At 48.7% G+C, this 17,526-nt stretch overlaps 1 protein-coding gene across 3 annotated transcripts in view; it reads right to left on the bottom strand.

Moving 5' to 3' along the window:
- Positions 1–778: 778 nt before the first annotated feature.
- Positions 779–17,526, bottom strand: part of LOC136560353 (mitogen-activated protein kinase kinase kinase 3-like) — an 82,573-nt gene continuing 65,825 nt past the window's right edge. For all 3 annotated transcript variants that reach the window (XM_066556235.1, XM_066556309.1, XM_066556164.1), the window contains exons 9-17: positions 16,542–16,615; positions 14,297–14,364; positions 12,385–12,477; positions 11,249–11,443; positions 10,273–10,421; positions 9,544–9,675; positions 6,513–6,642; positions 5,763–5,940; positions 779–3,747 (exon numbers count right to left, since the gene is read on the bottom strand). In XM_066556235.1, the coding sequence (XP_066412332.1) occupies positions 3,519–3,747; positions 5,763–5,940; positions 6,513–6,642; positions 9,544–9,675; positions 10,273–10,421; positions 11,249–11,443; positions 12,385–12,477; positions 14,297–14,364; positions 16,542–16,615 (1,248 nt within the window). In that variant the 3' untranslated portion in view covers positions 779–3,518. The remainder of the gene's footprint in view (positions 3,748–5,762; positions 5,941–6,512; positions 6,643–9,543; positions 9,676–10,272; positions 10,422–11,248; positions 11,444–12,384; positions 12,478–14,296; positions 14,365–16,541; positions 16,616–17,526) is intronic.

The following is a 17,526-nucleotide window of genomic DNA, read 5'->3' on the forward strand; positions in this document are numbered from 1 at the left end:
GGGAAACAATAAAAACAGGAGGGAAAAAGGAGAGGGGAAAAGGTGGGAAAAAAGACAAAAAATAGGGCCAAAAAAAAGGAAAGGAAAAAAGAAGAAAGAAGAAGAAGGAGAAGAAGAAGAAGGAAGAAAAAAGGAAGAACGGGGAAATAAAGGGAGAAAGGGGGGGAAAGGAATAAGGCAGAGAAAATGGGGGAATGAGGGGAGGAGCTGGAAAATTAAGATGAACTAAGGAAAAATACTCCAAATTTTACAATAAAAAGAAATTAATTCAAATAAAGGAAAATTAAGTTTAGAAGCACAAAATCCTGTGCATTTGGAGTCCAAGGTGGACTGTCAGGACAAAGGGACACGCAGATCCATTGGCTCAGAGAGTTGCAGAGACCCATCTGTTCCAGAAAAAGCCAGGAACCATCCAAGCTTTGTCACTGCCCCCAGGATGGTGACACCAATGCCCCCTGTGCCCCCCACCCTTGCTGGGAGCTGCACTGTTGGGAAGGGGCTGTGCCTGTGAGCAGGGGACAGGCAGTAGGAACGCAGGTTCATGGAGTCATTAAGGACAGAAGAGACCTCCAAAATCATCAAATCCAACCATGCTCATCACCAAACCACATCCCACATCCACAGTTCCAGGGATGGTGATGGCAGCACTCTCCTGACAGCCTGTTGCTATGTCCTGCCCCACCCCACCCCCCAAAAGGAATTTATTTCTCCATGGACACGCAGCAGCGCACAGGGAAAGCCGCAGGGCCCGCTACGGGCAAAACAAAATAAAACCAAACCAAACAAACAGAAAATGACTTTACATGGTAGAATAATTCCATTTGCTTTTCCTAGTTCCATTCTGTACATCAGAACACTGCAAGGGTTTTACAAACCAGAAAGGCAAAGGCACCTGAGGAGTGTCTCACACTCACACACACACACACTCACACAAGCCACATCCATCCATGGGAGGATTGAGGTGGTTTGAGGGCCCTGGGAGCATTTTGGGGCAGCCAGGAGCCCCCTTTGGCTCTCAAATCTTTGGAAAGAAGGGAAACACCCTCCCACCATTGAAGGGCTGAGAAAACCCAAACCAAACAGATTTAATGAAAGAAGAGAAAACAGCTTAAAAATGGTTTTTTGGTTTTGTTTTTTTTTTTTTTTAGCTTTGGTGAACACACACTTTGTTACCCTCTTCTGCCAAACCCGTTCCCAGACAATGCCGATTTTTTTTCCCCTTGTGTTTGTTTCCATCCATCCCATATTACTGACCAGACTGATGGATTTGGTCCTATTCACAGAATAAAATTCTTCATCCCCCTCAGCAAAAGGAGACTTTTCCCCTCCCCATGGGGAGCTGCCCATCACCCCCATGGCTGACTGACACAAGCCCCAGTGCTGCTCCAGCACTGCCCCCCAGCTTCCCCAGAACATGGCCTGGAATAAACGGCCTCAGTAGCTTTCAGACAGATTTATAGGGAATTCATTTAGGTATTTCTTTTAATTTGCCCTAATACTCAGTGTTGTTTTTTTAAAAACGGAACTAATTCTTGAAATCATGAAATCTTTGAATGGTTTGGGTTGGAAGGGACCTTAGAGCTTATCTCATTCCAACCCCTTGCCACTGGGCAGGGACACTTTTTCACTAGACCAGGTTGCTCCAAGCCCTGACCCTGAATGTTTCCAGAAATGACACCCACAGCTACACTGGGCAGCCTCCTAAACCTTGCTTCTCTGTTCAGAGCTGAGGACATGGACATGCTCTCACCACCACATCAGTGATGCAATTCAAGGACGTGTTCACACAAACAACCCATTTGTCACTTTCCTTTTAAGTCTAAGCAACACTTTTCATTTTCACTGAAAACCAGCATTAAAATAAATCTGTGTCTGACACAGCGGCCTGAGGATGGAGCCTCCTGGTAACTGCTTTTTGGACCCTTTGCTGAGTCAGTGGAAAGGGCTAATGCAGCAGAGAAGGGGAGGTAGGATAGTGCAATTAATTTATCCCAACCCCCCCTAGATCTGATTGATTAATTAATTAACTAGCTTCCAGGGACTCTGTTTGTGCTTCCTGCCCAGGTTTTCCAGCAGGGCAGTGCTGGTCAGAGGCTGTAGCTCAGCTCTGCTTTTGACTGGCCCATTTTCTCATACAACTTCAAACCTACTGAGGGAAGGAATCTGCTTCCAGCTGCCCTCCACTGCTGCAGCTCCGCTTTCCCAGTCTGGGGCTCCATTGTCCTGCAGCTGCTGCCTCGGGCATCACCATGGAAGTGATGCTCCCCTTCCCTGTACCTGGGGATGGTCCACAAGGCACAGAGGAGGAGGTGCCTGGAGGAGGACTCACCCAGATTCACAGCCATCAGTCCTCTCTGCCTAATTTTAGGCACTCTCTTGGGTTTTATAGAGATGCACTGGGCTCTTCCTGCAGCTCCATTTCCAGAACACGATGGCATCTCTCCAACCCCAGTGCAGCAGCAGGGGAATGGCTCAGCAGAACTGTGGCTATGAGCAAAGCTGTCCTTGCTAAGATCCCCTTCAGCTCCCATGTAAATCCTGATGACTCCCAGCACAACCTGGCTGCTGCTCAGCCCTGCCCACACAGCATTTAACCACCATCACCACCATCGTTTACCCATCCCTCAGCCCATGGCAGGGGTCCCGGGCATCCGTCCGCAGGCGTACCCGGCAGAGACCTCCTGCACCCAGAGAAGACCCCCTGGTTCCCAGACTCACACACACACACACACACACGCCAAGGCAAAGTCAACACGGCTGCTGCATCCTCACACCAGATCCGAGCCGAGCATCACTCCTTGATTGTAACCGCGTAAGGCACAGGACAGTGTGAAACGCCGCCCCGCCGGCCGCTCCAGCGGGGTCGGTCCCCTCGTGAACGGGGACGCCCAGGTCCCCCCGACTCTGCGGTCTGAGGATCATCTCCTCCGGCTTGGCTGAAGGCCCTGTCTGTTCCTCTGCGAAAGGTGCTGATGGCCGCTGAGCATCCCATTCCCCCACCGCTCCTGGGGATGCTGCCGGCACCGCCGCCGTGCTGAGGGGACATCCCCCGCTTGCTGGGGAGGACATTTCCCCGTTGCCGGTGGGGACATTCTCCGCTCGCTGAGGGAGACATTCCCCGCTCGCTGGGGGGGGACATTCCCCGCTCGCTGGGGGGGACATTCCCCACTCGCTGAGGGGACACTTCCCCCTTGCCGGGAGGACACTCCCCATCGCTGAGGGGACTTTCCCCGCTCGCTGAGGGGACATTTCCCATTTGCCACACTTCCCCCAAAAGAGCAGTTACTTGGCGAGGGGGGACGAGCCCGGTACCGCTGGCAGCAGGGAGGTTCCGTGGTCCAGCACCCGCACAAGGCCGGGAAATCCCTCGCTCTGAATTCCCCACAGTCCCGAGCGCAGCTTGAAAATCCAACAAGGCGGCGGGGCCGAGGCAGCAGCGAGCAAGGAGGGACTGTCAGGACAGACCCGGGTGAGGCCCGACCTCCCCACACGGCGCTCCCCGTCCCCGCTGGCAGCGCTCAGAGCCCGCAGTTGACAAAGGGGTGCCTCAGCAGGTCCTCGGCCGTCGGCCTCCGCTTCTCCTCCACGAAGATCTGCTTGAGGAAGTTGCGGCAGGAGCTGGAGACGCTGTCGGGGAGCTGGGGGTTGGTGGGCTGCGTGGCGATTTTAAAAATTGCCGCCATGGCCTCGAACTCTGCCCAGGGCGGCTTCTCCGTTAACATCTCCACCACGGTGCAGGCCACGCTCCTGCAACAAGGCCGAGCACAGCGTGAGGGACTGGGGAGGTGGCACTGCAGTGTCACAGACATATTTTCTGAAAAATACCTTTGCTAAGGTTTTTCTCCTGAGAAACTAAGGCCTCAGAAATGAAATGCAAACAATAATTATCTGCTGCTGTGGAATGTGGCTGGTGCATCTTTGATTGGTCTCATGTGGTTGTTTTTACTTGATGACCAATCACAGGTCCAGCTGTGTTGGACTCTCTGGTCAGTGACAAGATTTTATTATTCATTCTTTGCTAGCCTTCTGATGAAATCCTTTCTTCTATTCTTCTAGTATATAATTTTCTTTTAATATAATATATATCATAAAATAATAAATCGGCCTTCTGAAACATGGAGTCAAGATTCTCATCTCTTCCCTTGTCCTGGGGACCCATAAACTCCACCACGCTGCAGCTCAAGTCTAACCAGCTCTAGGATTGCACCTGCCTAAAGGGAGCAAACCTGTGGGAGATGGGCACATAGCCCTGGAATGTCTGGTCCCCTGAAGCTCCCTGGTCACACAGGTCCTTGGCACTCAACTCTGAGTGGATGCACAAGCCTTGCCCTTAAAGCTGGTGGCTTTTCTGCCCACTTTACAGATCACAGAATCACAGAATCATGAGGTTGGAAGAGACCTCCAAGATCACTGAGTCCAACCTATGCCCTAACACCCCAACTAGGCTATAGCACCAAGTGCCATGTCCAGTCTTTTTTTAAACACACCCACGGATGGTGATTCTACCACCTCCCTGGGAAGAGCATTCCAGTACTTTATTATTCTTTTGGTGAAAAATTTCTTCCTAATATCCAACCTATACCTTCCCTGACATAGCTGGAGACTGTGTCCTCTGGTTCTGACAGTGCTGCCCGGTGGAAGAGACCAACCCCACCTGTCTGCAGCCTCCCTTCAGGAAGGTGTAGAGAGCAATAAGGTCACCTCTAAGCCTCCTCTTCTCAGGCTACTAAGTTTCATAAAAGCTCAGGGAGATACTAAGTTAACTGGAAGCTCACTGGAGCATCCCCTGAAGGGAAACCCATGACCAGCTTCAGACAGCACAATTTCAACAATAATATGTAGTTCCCAGGGAAGCTGTGCCAGAATGAAATGTTTGCCTACATCCAACTTCATCTCTGAGAAGTGCCTGAGAGGAGCAGGTGGGATGAGCAGCAAAGAGCCTGAGAGGTTTCCCTCAGTTTGCTCAAGAATCCTGGTCTCAGCAGAGATACTCTGCCACCTCTATTCATGAATGTTCCTAAAAAAATTAAACCTATCCTATTGATCCTAAAAAATTTAAAAATAATCATTTGCCTCCCATCAGCCAGTGCAGATGGTGCAGGGCACATGGACACCTGCTAAGGACTTTCTAGGTTTTCCCACCCAATTAGGGTCCTCTTGGAAGGATTACTTTTTGTTGACCCTCTTTGCATGGGCACCCAACAGAAAGCACACTGGGAAGACATTGCTTCTTCCTCATACTGGGAAGATTAGTAGTGTCATCCCAATTCCTCCAGGTTCCATCTGTCATCCTCCACAGAACAAAACATTCACAAGCAGCCAATGATTTCAGTTGTCTTTGTGCCTGAGCCACATGCAAACATCCAGCAGCACATTTGGGAAGACCATGAAGACCCCCTGAGCCTCTGAGCTTAGTGAACCCAAAATCAGGGCCAACAAAACTCAACAGGTCTTTCAGTGAGCTTTGTTATCAACCTGCTTTCCAGAATCAAAAAGCAGTTATGGGGATGAGCTGGATGTGAGACTCACACAAGACAAGAGTTTCCAAAAGCAACTTGTGATTCTGAGTGCTCCTGTTTTGGGAACTTAGCTACAATAGTTTTACTCTGGATATCTGCACAGTTGATCCTAACATGTATCTCTTATTTTCCATCCTTTGCACTGCTTCCAGCTACTAGCTATACCTATTGTTCCTATTACAGCTTCCCAAAAGGATTGTTGGATTTAAGTAGCAGTGGCGGGGTTTTTACTGTGTTCCTTACCACACATCAGCTTTCCTTCCATAGCCTTCTCCACTGATAACCTCTGGGCTCATCCAGTATGGTGTTCCTGTGACAGATTTAATCCCAGTCCCAGACATGCAGATGGTCTGGATGCGTTTGCTGGCCCCAAAATCTCCAAGTTTCACATTTCCAGCAGAATCTCTCAGAATATTGGCACCTGGCATGAGAAGCAAAGACAAGACCCCCAAGAAATGAAACAGGAACCTGAAGTGGCTACAGTGAGGAGAGCAGGAAGAGCACAGGCAAAGAGCCAGGCAGGGGGGAGCCCAAAGGGCTGTGGTGGGGCTGGACTCAGCATAATTTCAAATCCTTCTCTCCTAAGGCAGCTGCTCTCCAAGAGGGTTTGACTCCCACCAGCATCCCCTCATTCAGCAGGTTTCCCAAAAGTGAGCAGTGCATGGGGGCCAACAGATTCTCCTGCCCACCCACAGACAGCAGAAAGCAGCTTCAGACCTCTCCAAACGGCAGAGCCTCTCAGTTACTGGCCATGTTACACCAGATTTTCAGACATGTAAGGGCAGTTAACAGCAATCCCTTGAGAGAGAAAACAGCCCAAGATTTTGGTTTCAGCTGCCTGCTCAAGATTTTCATGGCTCAATCTGGTGAAAGGCAGGGGCAAAAATACTTCAAATAGCAGATCCCAGCACTATGCTGGATTTGCACTGGGGCAGGGGGAGGCTGGGCTGAACAAAGCCAAGCAAGCAAGAAGCCTCTGTATTATGCCCTCACCTTTAATATCCCTGTGGACAATCATATTGCTGTGTAGGTAGAAGACTCCCTGCAGGATCTGCCTGGTGTATTTCCGTGTGACATTCTCGGTCAGAGCACCGTAAGCTTTCAGCTGGTCCTTTATTGAGCCCTGTTGCAAAGAAACAACACACACCACCTGTAAGGACCAGAGAAACCATCACATCACAGCAACTTCTTAAACCTTCCTGACCACTCTATCTTCCAGATCAAAAAAGCCCCCAAACCTTATTTGTAGAAACAGCAGAAATCCACTAAGTGGTGAACGGAGCAAAGACTTGTGCCCGTGTCCCACATCCCTGGGGAGATGAAGGTGACACAAGCTGGTGCCTGGCACAGCTTCCTCCTGCCAACAGCACAGACCTTTTTCCCCCTCTAGTGGCTGCAGGGGGGTCACTGACAGCTCACTGAGAAGGACCGAACTGATGAGGAATTACAACTCAAATGAGAAGATCAACTGGATTAATTAGATTCATAGACTCTTTAAGGCTGGAAAAAAGCCTCTGAGACCATCCATTCCAATCATTAACCCAGCACTGCATGGTCCATCACTAAACCATGTGGTTTTTTGATCATTTCCAATGAGGGTGATTCCACTACTTCCCTGGGCAGCCTGTTCTGATGCTTGACAACGCTTTCAGTGAAGAAATTGTTCCTAGCACCCAATCAAAATCTCTGCTGGTGCAACTTGAGGCCATGTCCTCTTTTCCTATCACTTGTTACCTGAGAGAAAAGACCAACTCCTACCTGTCTACAATCTCCTTGCAGAGAGTTGCAGAGAGCCAGTTCTTTAGAGTCAAGATAATGAGTCAGTCTTTGAAAGCCTCCTCCCAAAACTCTGCACAGGAAGGAACACCCACAGCCATGAGGGACAACCAGCCCCAAAAGGGACTGCACCAAGACCACCCAGAGTAGATAATTTACAAGTCCTTGAATTTCTGACCCAGGCATGCAGGCTCAAACTGGTTTGATGGTATTGATCAAAGAGGAAAGGGAGCAGGGGTGCAGACATTTATCATCTGCAGCAGGTTGATCCCCTTGGTTATAGCTGTATTTTTGGGCCACTTGGAAATGGATGTGTCTCACTGTGCCAGAGCTGGGTTTTAGCAGGGATGAACCAGAGGCAGATTTGGGGTTCACACTCAGCTCTGCCTCCAGTATTCAGGTTAGCTGGGAAGTGGGAGGGGAAATCCATCCTGTTTCTGTCTGTCCTGCAGCTCTGGGGTTGATCCAAGATTGCCAGTCCTGTTCTGGGAACAGTGGCTGCTCTGCTCCAAGCCAGCCCATCCAACTGTATCAGCTTTTCCACATCCACCCATCTCTGCTGTTGCTCTGCCCAGCTACTGTTTTGGCATCTTTTGAGGCTGGTGGTGATCCTGTGGATGGGCCTCTCCTTTTCCTTTCTCAGCACTGCTGAGGCAACCTGAGATGCTCTAAATGACCCCCTCAATATAACCTGTATGCAGGGTACATTCCCTCACCACAACAAAACAGATTTCTTATCCTGCCCTCCCTCACCCTGATGAGGGGATATCAAACAAGAAGGGGAAACTGGTTCTTTGAGGCCAAATGGACCATTCTGTTTTCCAAGCATAATTTAAAAAAGAGTTTATGGACAGGACAGAAACTACAGAGTCAGCTATTAACTGAGGCCAGCAAAAGAATGGCAGCATCAGGGTGCATCCAAACTTGGCCCTCTGAACATTTTGCCAAGCTGACTGTCTCAAACTGGAAGCTTGGCCAGACCCAGCTTTGCAGAGCTGCTGTCCTGCAAGCTTTGGGAACTCCCTCACTTCCACTGGCCTTGGAAACCAGAGCCCCAAGCTGCTTTTGTCAAATGAGCTGTTGTTGCAGCAGCAAAGTCAATCTGTATTTGGTCAGAGCTCAGCTTTATCATTTAAAAAAACAAACACTGAATTTCCAGCCCTGCTGGACACTGCCCCAGCATCGAATGCTGGTTTCCTGGCTGCTAACAAACATCAGCAAGGGGACTGCTGGAATTCCTGGGATTTACTCCTCTGGGTCCATGCCTTGTGGCAGGGCCTGAAGGCAACATGCCCACAGGCAGAGGGAGGACAGGGTATGGAAGGGACTCAGAGGCATGGAAGTCCACCTGATCACTCACATGCAAGATGCATTCAGAGAGCCTCTAGCACATTTACTTAACTACTAAAATTATTTGCAACCAAATTACTTAATTGTCCCTTCTGACCTTACAAATCTCTGTATAAACAAGGGTTTATTCTCCCACACTCTGGGGAACAAATCCAGCTGGACAGAAGAGACTTGGGAGAACAAATCCTCCAGCAATGTAAATAGCATTATGCTGTTTTACACCATCAGTCTAATGGCTGATGTAATTCACAAGCTCCCAAACACAAAGAGATGCTCAACTCACCCATGCACATTCTCAAGCCGCTGCTTAAATTCCCTCAAAGCATTCTGATCTTTTTTCCCCATGACTATTTCATCCTATATCAGCAAAGCCACAAATGAAGCCACTCCTACACAAGAGGATAATGCTGCCCACAAAAAGCTCTGTCCTCAACAGAAGACTCTAATGAATACCACTGTTTTAATGCACACGTGCTGAAAGCCACAAATAATTGGTGACAGCTGTGGGTGGACAGTTGTACTATTAGCTTGTCCTGCAGGGAGTTGCAGTAAATACTCAAGGATGGGCTCAGGCCACAGTGTTTGGAGCAGGATCTGGATCATGTCCCACATTCAGCAAGCTCGGATTCCAGACTGTGCACACACCCTGCTTCAGGATTCAAACCTAAAACCTGCCTGCAAAGCTTTTCTTTTCACCCAGTGCTTGTCGAGGGGCTTCACCATGACATCTGACTCACACCCTAAGCTCTCCCAAGCCTTAGGGATGCATCCACTGGTTTGGTTTGGTTCATCAGCCATAAACAGCTCAGCTGGACAGATACAAATTTCACCAAAGTCCAGGAAACTCTAAATCTGTTTTCAGCCACTCAGGACAATGATTAGCAGGAAGCACACTTACCCCTGGCATGTATTCCACAAAGATGGACAGTTTCTTCTCCTCAGGATCCCGCAGGCACCCGTAGTACTGCACGATCCTGTCGTGACGAAGAGTCTTCAACAGCTGAATCTCACATTCTAAAGCATTCACCTCCTGTAACAAACCACACAGGCTTCCTGATGAAGGGGAATGGTGTCTTTGGGAACATGATATAAATACTGCTCCATGCTGAGCACAGTTTTTGTAGAAGCTGTGAAGCTGTCCACAAAGCCACAGGCCACATGAGGCTCAGAAATAAGGAGCACTGCCCTAAGGGAAAGGCAAAGAAAAAGACAGGGCTTGGCTTTTGGACAGGTTGTTTATTATTATTATTATTATTATTATTATTATTATTATTATTATTATTATTAGTGTTTAAGGAGTTTTTCTGGAAAATTTTCAGATTCTGAAATCTGTTTGATTTCAACAAAGTCACTGAGCAGAATGGGGAGAAGGTGAAGGGAGCAAGAAGGACAAAACTAAGGAAGATCAGACAGACCTGCAAGAGGTGATACCTGACACAGAGCAGGCCAATGTAACCAAGGAACTGGGAGGCACAGAAGTCACCAGAGCACCAGAGCCATTCAGGACTCTCCAGAGAGGGGAAACAACACCCTGCCTGCACACACAGCCTCCCAGGGACATGGACACCTGTACCCGCAGCCCACAGCTCCCCAGGGTGCTGCAGAACAGCCCTGCCCCTGTACTCACTTTACTTGTCTCCTGGCTGTCAGGGTCGAAAGGCACCTGCTTCACTGACAGCTCCCTCCCAGTGTCAGCATCATAGCAGAGATAAACTTCCCCAAAAGCTCCTCTTCCCAGCAGCTTCCCCAGCCTCCAGTTCACAGGTGCCTGCAGGGCTACAGGAGAGAGGAGAGGGTTGAGAGAAGAGCACAGCAGGGAGACTTCAGCATCAGGGTCCACCTGACCCTACAGGACAGTCAGTGAGTCTCTATCTCTCCCAGGGGCACCAGGACAAACCAGTTTTAACTATACTGGTGCTATTGGTGTGGGGGGAATGTCTCCCAGTCTGCATTAGCATAAAGCAGAAACAAATCCCAGGAAATTCCAATTTCATTAAGAGTCTTTCCTCTAAAAACTGTTTCCTTAGCCAACATTGGAATTTCCCTTCTGCTGTGGGAGTGTTTAGCAGATTACAGGATGGCTGAGCAGCAATCCAGGCAGGGACCAGTGAGGAGTTTAATCTCACTGGTCATGACTTGGATGTTATCCATCACTAAACAGCCCCAAAATGCACCAGCTTCTATACCATGGGCAGTCTTGCAATAGCAGAGGAGCATCTTTGAGTGCTGGGGTGACAGCAATGCAAGCCAAGGAACAGAAACGCTGGATGCATTTGCTCCCACATCCCAAGTCTTCTGGGAGGCTGACAGTCCAACACACAAGCAATCACCTGTAACCCAGCAAGATGAACACCAGCTGACCCCACACAGCTCTCAGCCAAAGGCTGAGTAAGGCACAGGGTGTTGTACTAAACCCTGCTCATGACACACAAGCTGGTGCAGTGTGCCTCATGGTGGGGGTGCAATCAAAGTTTACCCATGGCTGCTTAGCTGATGTCCAGCAACATCAGGAATTAGTAACTCAGCAGGTCACAATAACTCAATTTTGTGCCAAATCTCAGCTCTCCTGTAACCTCGGGCACTTGGGGCTTTGGTTCACTCACAGTTCCTGGCTTTTGTAGGGGAGGTGCTGAAGGCCTGCAGACCCTTTTCAAAATTGTTCCAACACTTGGGCCTGTATTCATCATACTGCAAGGTGCTGAGCTTGCTGTCCCCAGTAAAGCTCTTGGTTCTGCTGGAAGGGACAAGCTGAAACAGGTTCTCCTGTGGGAAGTAACTCCTGGGGAAAGTCCTCCGGCCTGCAGGGAAAAAGGGGTAAAATGACAGCCAGAACACACAGAGGAGCTTGGATCCATCTGTCACCACCTTCTCACATCACTGCCCAGATCCTCACCTCCTCAAATTAAGCAAAGCAAGTGTAATGAAACTGAAGCAAAGCCTTGAAGATTTTAAATTCAATTTAAGAGTTGATAACAGCAGGCATTACATCTAATGTAGATGTTTCCAGAGGGGTTTGCAACAGTTTAATTACATCAACGGGTGTGTTGGTTGTTAATCACAATTAAACACTGAACAGGCAGAGATTTACATTGAAAATTATCCCTGCCATCCCCTAAGTCCACATGCAAATGACCACACAGCAGGGCCAGACCTGCTTTCACAGGGGTGGCAGTGAGAGATGAAGCTCATTCTGGAAAGCTCAATATGCTCTCTGCACGTCCTCAATACATTTTCCCCAAGGGAATTTTTGCCTCCCACTACTTGCAGTCTTACACAGTGAAAGAATGAGCAGGAAAAAGATGATGGAGTTGGCCCCAAAGCTCAGAGCTCACCAGCTTAAAACAGAGAAGCAAACAGATACTGCTACCCTGAAATTGCTTGGGGATTTCCTATGGCTCAGTGAGAAACCTGCTGTAAAGGTCACAAAAATCATCCTCAAAAGCAACCAGTCTAGGGGAGTAGGAAGGTTGATACTGCCAGGGATGAGAAATGCCAATCATCCCCATGGCGAAATTAAAGCAGGAGGTGTAAGCAGAGGACAGGCTCAGCACTTCCCAAGAGCAGAGCCACAAGGTCTCACAGAGAACAACCCTTCTGAACACACAAGTGAATCCCAAAGCACTTGGTGGCTCTGCCTTTATCAGAAACCTCTCCTTCCCAAGTGTTTCCAGTCCCAGGCACTGGCAGAAGCCATCAAGGACGGATCACCTCCCACCCTGAGCCCCCATCACATCCTTACCATCGCTGTAGTCCTTGCGACTTTGGGAGAGATGGTACTGCCTTGGGAAGGTCCCACCTTTCCCAAACCTCTCACAGAATGGGATGTCAAAATCTGCCAGGAGAGAAGAAGACACAGATATTTCTGAGATCAGCTCAGTATCAAATGCCCAGAGTGTTTCTTATGGGAAACACTGAGTTAGAGGCACGAAGGAGGTGACAAGGTGTTCATTTACACAACCCTACACATCCCAAGGCTCCCTGTGAAATCTGCCTACACTCACAAACTCTTCAGTGGAAAATCAGGGTTAGACACACTGCCCTTAGTGCCCCTAAAGCAGAGGTTTAACTGCTGACTTTATGGACCCTGGCCCACATTCAAGGCAGGGGATTAACACAGACCATGCTTGCTTTCCAAGGCAGAGCACTAAAACATCTTATTTGCACTTCGAAAATGCAAAAAATTGAAACAGAACTGCCAGGCAGGGTCAGGCCTAGACACATCCACTCCAAAACATTTGCTATGATATCAGCTATTTCCAGGAAAATGCAAAAAAATCCAGCACTTGACTAACACCAGATAATATCTCCCCTCTTTCTTCTCAGATGTAACTCCTCCCCTCTGAAAGCCAATTCAAACCTCCAGAGCTCCAAACTTTTATATTTATTTGATTAAATGCTGGAAAGATAGAATATACAGAAGGGATTAAAGACCATCAGAGTTTAGATGCTGGATGATGAGAGAGATGGATGGACATGCAAGATAAGGACATATTTTTTTAATAAAAACCCCAGCACAGGAAGCCATTGCTGGTAGCACCAAATAACTTGAGATTAAAATATCTGTCATTCCACCCCCTTCTTTCACCTGCTGTTTTTCCTCCATCCAATTCTAATGACACAGCCCCTTCTGACTGTTTGTTTGTCTTAGCCTGGGGCCAGCAGCAGCTCCTCAGAGGCCATTCCTGGCCTCTGCTGTGCTTCGGTGTGATTGCCAAAAAGAGCACATAATGGCTGAAATATGGTCAGCAAGAGGAGCAACAAGGACAGGGCAAGAGGTTCTCGGTGAGCCACGTGTGAGCAACGGTGCCCAGAGGTGTCTCAAAGCAAAGTGCCATGGGGGAAGCATTAAAACCTTCAGCAACAAGGGCTGACTGCAGCTTCATCTCTGCAGCTCAATCTAGAAATCCTGCCTCAGGCCAGCAATGAGTTATCCTGCCACAGGCTGGCTGCCATTTGCTCATTTTTATTAGTGCAAGTCATTACAATATTACAGAGTTTCCATTATTTAACCAGCTGGATGTTTATAAGTGATTAAGCAGTAACCTATGATCTGTGCAAGCACCAATACAGCTTCTCTCACAGCATTTGCACTATTGCAGATTATTATTCATGCAAGTGGAAGAGGTGTAACTCCCTAGAGAGCTGGGCTTTGCTGTGTAGGAAGTGGAGATCCTGAAGGGGCAACTCCCAGATGAGAAAAGAGAGACAAAAGCTGATCCTACAAGGCTGATCCCAGAACCTTGCAGTTGTCTGCAAACACAAGAGCAACATCTTCCAACACAGATCTCTCTACAGCTTTGCTTGCTTGCCTCCATCCACCTCAGGGCCCAGCTACCCAGTTTGGACTATTGTTGTTGTCAACTGATTCCCAAACCAGCCCCAAAGGTATTGCTGCAGAATCACAAAGGGTTAATGAAGACAAGAGCAGCCCTGCCTGTGTTTGCTGCTCTGGGCCTTTTGATTTTAGAGAATATTCATGTTTGATCATTACAGGGTCAGTTCTGAAGGGTTACCAAAGCCATGGAGCTGGTTTGCTTGATTGCTTTTAATTACTTTTCATGCAGTGCCATCTCTCTGATAGTCTTCATCCAGCCTCTTCACTATGAGCTTTTTATACTTTTCAGCAAATATAAACCACCAAGAGTGCTTACCCATGCAATCAAGACCGTCTTTGGGATGGCTCTTCCTTCCAGGAACAGGGGTTTGGGGAAAGGGAGGGCTGCAAAGGGATGGGAAAAAAGAAGGATTTATTTATTGTATCAGAAAGGAAATTAATATGAAATTAATAAAAATAAAACTATGAAATTAATAAACTAGGGAAAGGACAGGATAAACCACAAGCTGCACTGACCACTGAGCTCCCATCCTCATCCTGCACAAGAATGAGGATTGGTTTTTTGGCTGGATCACAGCTTGTTCCTGTGGCAAACAAAAGGGATGCTGCAAAACCCACAATCACCAGGCTGAAATGAAGCAGCCAAAGGTCTCACCCCTGTGCAGCAGGCAGCTCAGAAGAAGGGCCACAGGCTTCTGCTCCCTCACTGTCAAGTGTTCAACCACACACCTCTGCTTTCCATGGACACTGCTGAGCTGCTGCAGGTGCTCACACCAGAGTCCCTCAGCCATGCTCAGTTCATGCAGCTTTCCCTCCTGTCCAACATCACCTCCCACCTTCCTCACACAGACTCTGCCCCACCACTGGGAACACACAGCCTCCCATGGGACCAGGAGGGAGAGTGTGACATTGGTGCCTCAAGGCCTTTAAACTGCAGTGAGAGGATGGAAAAGCACTGCAAGGGGATTTCTGCAATCCCAATTTCACCTCAGGCTCTTAAAGAGTGATCTGGGCATGTGGGTTTTACACTTCTCTTTTAACAATACAGGCACAGAGTAGAAATCAGCTTTGTAAAGTGCTCTGAAACCTACTCATGTCAAAGCTGATCCCTGCTGTGGCAAAGAGGAGTTTGTGGTGCTGTTCCTAACCCTCAGCCTGGTCACTGAGCCTGGTGACTTGCTCTGTCCTCTTGGGCTGATGCCATCCCAAACAACTGGCTGCAAGGCCTCCACCATCTCTTTGCAGGAAGAGTCCCACTAACTCCTCTTCCTTGGAGTAATACAGCCCTCCTTGTGCCTTTTCCAGCTCCTAGATCCATGACTGGACACTCTGCCTGCTCTGGACATGAAATCAGGCCATGCCACCCTCTCACAGACAGAGCTAAAAGCCTAAAGCTCTCCTCTAAGTTCACAGCAGTGTTACAAACAGCCTGTGCTCCTTCTGCTGTTCTTCTTGGCAAAATCTCTGCAAAAGCAAAGCTGGGGCAGAGAGGTTGGGAACACAAGGAATCCAGCCTCAATACAGCCCTAACAATGAGCAAATACATCACAGGAAATTATTAAAAGCCACAAAAAGGAAATGGACCTTGATGCTGAGACAGGTCCAAAGCACACGGGGCTGCAAACCCAAAGCACACTACACAATCAACCCAAGGCAGGCCTGCTGGAACACAGCCTTGGGGCTGGATGGAACAGCAACAGCGGAAAAAAATAGACAACCTTTGATGCAGATGGAAAAAAAAATACACTGCTTCCCAAAAGGACACTGTGTCTTATCCACAGCTCACCCTGCACAGCAGCAAACACAGGGATTCTGTGCACGTGGGAGCTGGGATCCAGCTCAATGGCAGCAGGCACTGAATCGCAGCCTGGCTTAGTACAACGTGTCCCAGTTGCTTCCTGCTGAGTAGCTAAACTTAGTTACTGCTCATCTGGTGTCCCCAGCACCTTGAGTGACATGTCTGTGGCTGCTGGCACTGCACAGGGGCTGCTGAGTTTGCCAGTGGTCAGTGGAGAGCAGACAGCGTGCCCAGGGAGGAGGAGGCACGGAGAGGCTGATGGAATATTGAACCTGGTGACTGCAGAGAGCCAGAGGGGAAGGAGGTGCTGGGAGGGTGGTGAAGCACTGGAAAAGGCTGCCCAGAGAAATTGTGGATGCCCATCCCTGGAAGAGTTCAAGGCCAGGCTAAATGGAGCACTGAGTAATCTGGTCTAGTGGAAGCTGTCCCTTCCCATGGCAGAGGACTGGAAGTGGATGATCTTTAAGGTCCCTTCCAACCCAAACCATTGTGTGATTCTGTGACAATTTTCATCTCAAAAGGCAAAAAAAGAAAACCTGGTCACACAAAGCTAGGCTGTCTTTGTCCAGCTCAGATTACTGCAATTCAAATCATACCATTGCACAGACATCTGTGCAGGATCTGGTTTTCAGCAATGAAGATAAATTTGTTTTACTCAGGAACATCCTCATCCCAACAGAAACCTCAGGGGTTGCCACTGATCCTGTTGCTCTCCTGCTGTGGAGCAGTTCAGCTTGTGAACATGGTGACACACACAACTCACCTGTCCACAGACCTGTCCAGTGACTGGCAGCTCCCAGAGAGAGAATCATCAGGGCTGATGAAAGCTTCAAGCATCTGACAGAGAAAGAAAAGGGAAACAATAAAACCGTGCACTCCAATTCTCCAAACTCCAGAAGGAGCAGACCTCTGCAGGGTCATCCATTTATGATGCCTTCTCTGCATTATTGTTCTTCCCAGCTGCTATTTGCTGGTAGGAAAACTGAAGCAAAGATCATCAGCACCCTGATGTTCAAAGTGTGCGGAGGAGTCAATGAGATTTCAAAGCATTTGTGAGAAATAATAATATTTACTACTTTTTCCTTACTACTAAAGGAAAATATGTATCAGGACACAAATGATGTGCCCAAGGCCAAGTGGATATTGTGTACCAGAGGCAGGACTGCAGCCCTGGGCTCCTGACTTCCCGAGCTGCCCTGGCACACGAGCCCAGCCTTCCTCTCTGCTGATAAGAGCAGCATCATCAGGGCTTTGGCTGGAAGAACCGGCTTGGCACTCACCAGCTCAGTGAAGTCAAAAGCTGCATTTGTGTTGCTTCCTGGATGAGACATTGTACTGGCCAGGGTTATTTATAGCTGGTTATTAACAATAGAGAGCTTGTAAGGAGTGGTAAACCCTGGAGCTGTGTGCAGTTCCACATGGAGCAGAGCCTGCTCTGGGCCACACTGTGCTGCCATGCTCCCTCCTGGCTGGGGACATTCACTAACCCCTGCTCCACAGCTCATTCCTGGGAAAGCTGAGCAACAAGGGTTAAACACCATGCGGAGGCACACTTTGCTGCTTCCCACATTGCTCCTCCTTCCCCAACAGCCTCCCTTTCCCCAGGCTGTTCCCATCAGCCCTCCTCAGCCAGCTGTCAGAACAACTCGTGCTGTTTTGGCCAGGCAGTTCCAACTGCAAAGTGCAATTCTTCTCTGCTTCCTAGTTTTTACCCTAAAACCTCCTTCAAAATGCACTAGGCCAAAGAG

This window comes from Molothrus aeneus, chromosome 1 (genome assembly GCF_037042795.1).
Source record: "Molothrus aeneus isolate 106 chromosome 1, BPBGC_Maene_1.0, whole genome shotgun sequence".
In the NCBI taxonomy this organism is placed as follows: domain Eukaryota; kingdom Metazoa; phylum Chordata; class Aves; order Passeriformes; family Icteridae; genus Molothrus; species Molothrus aeneus.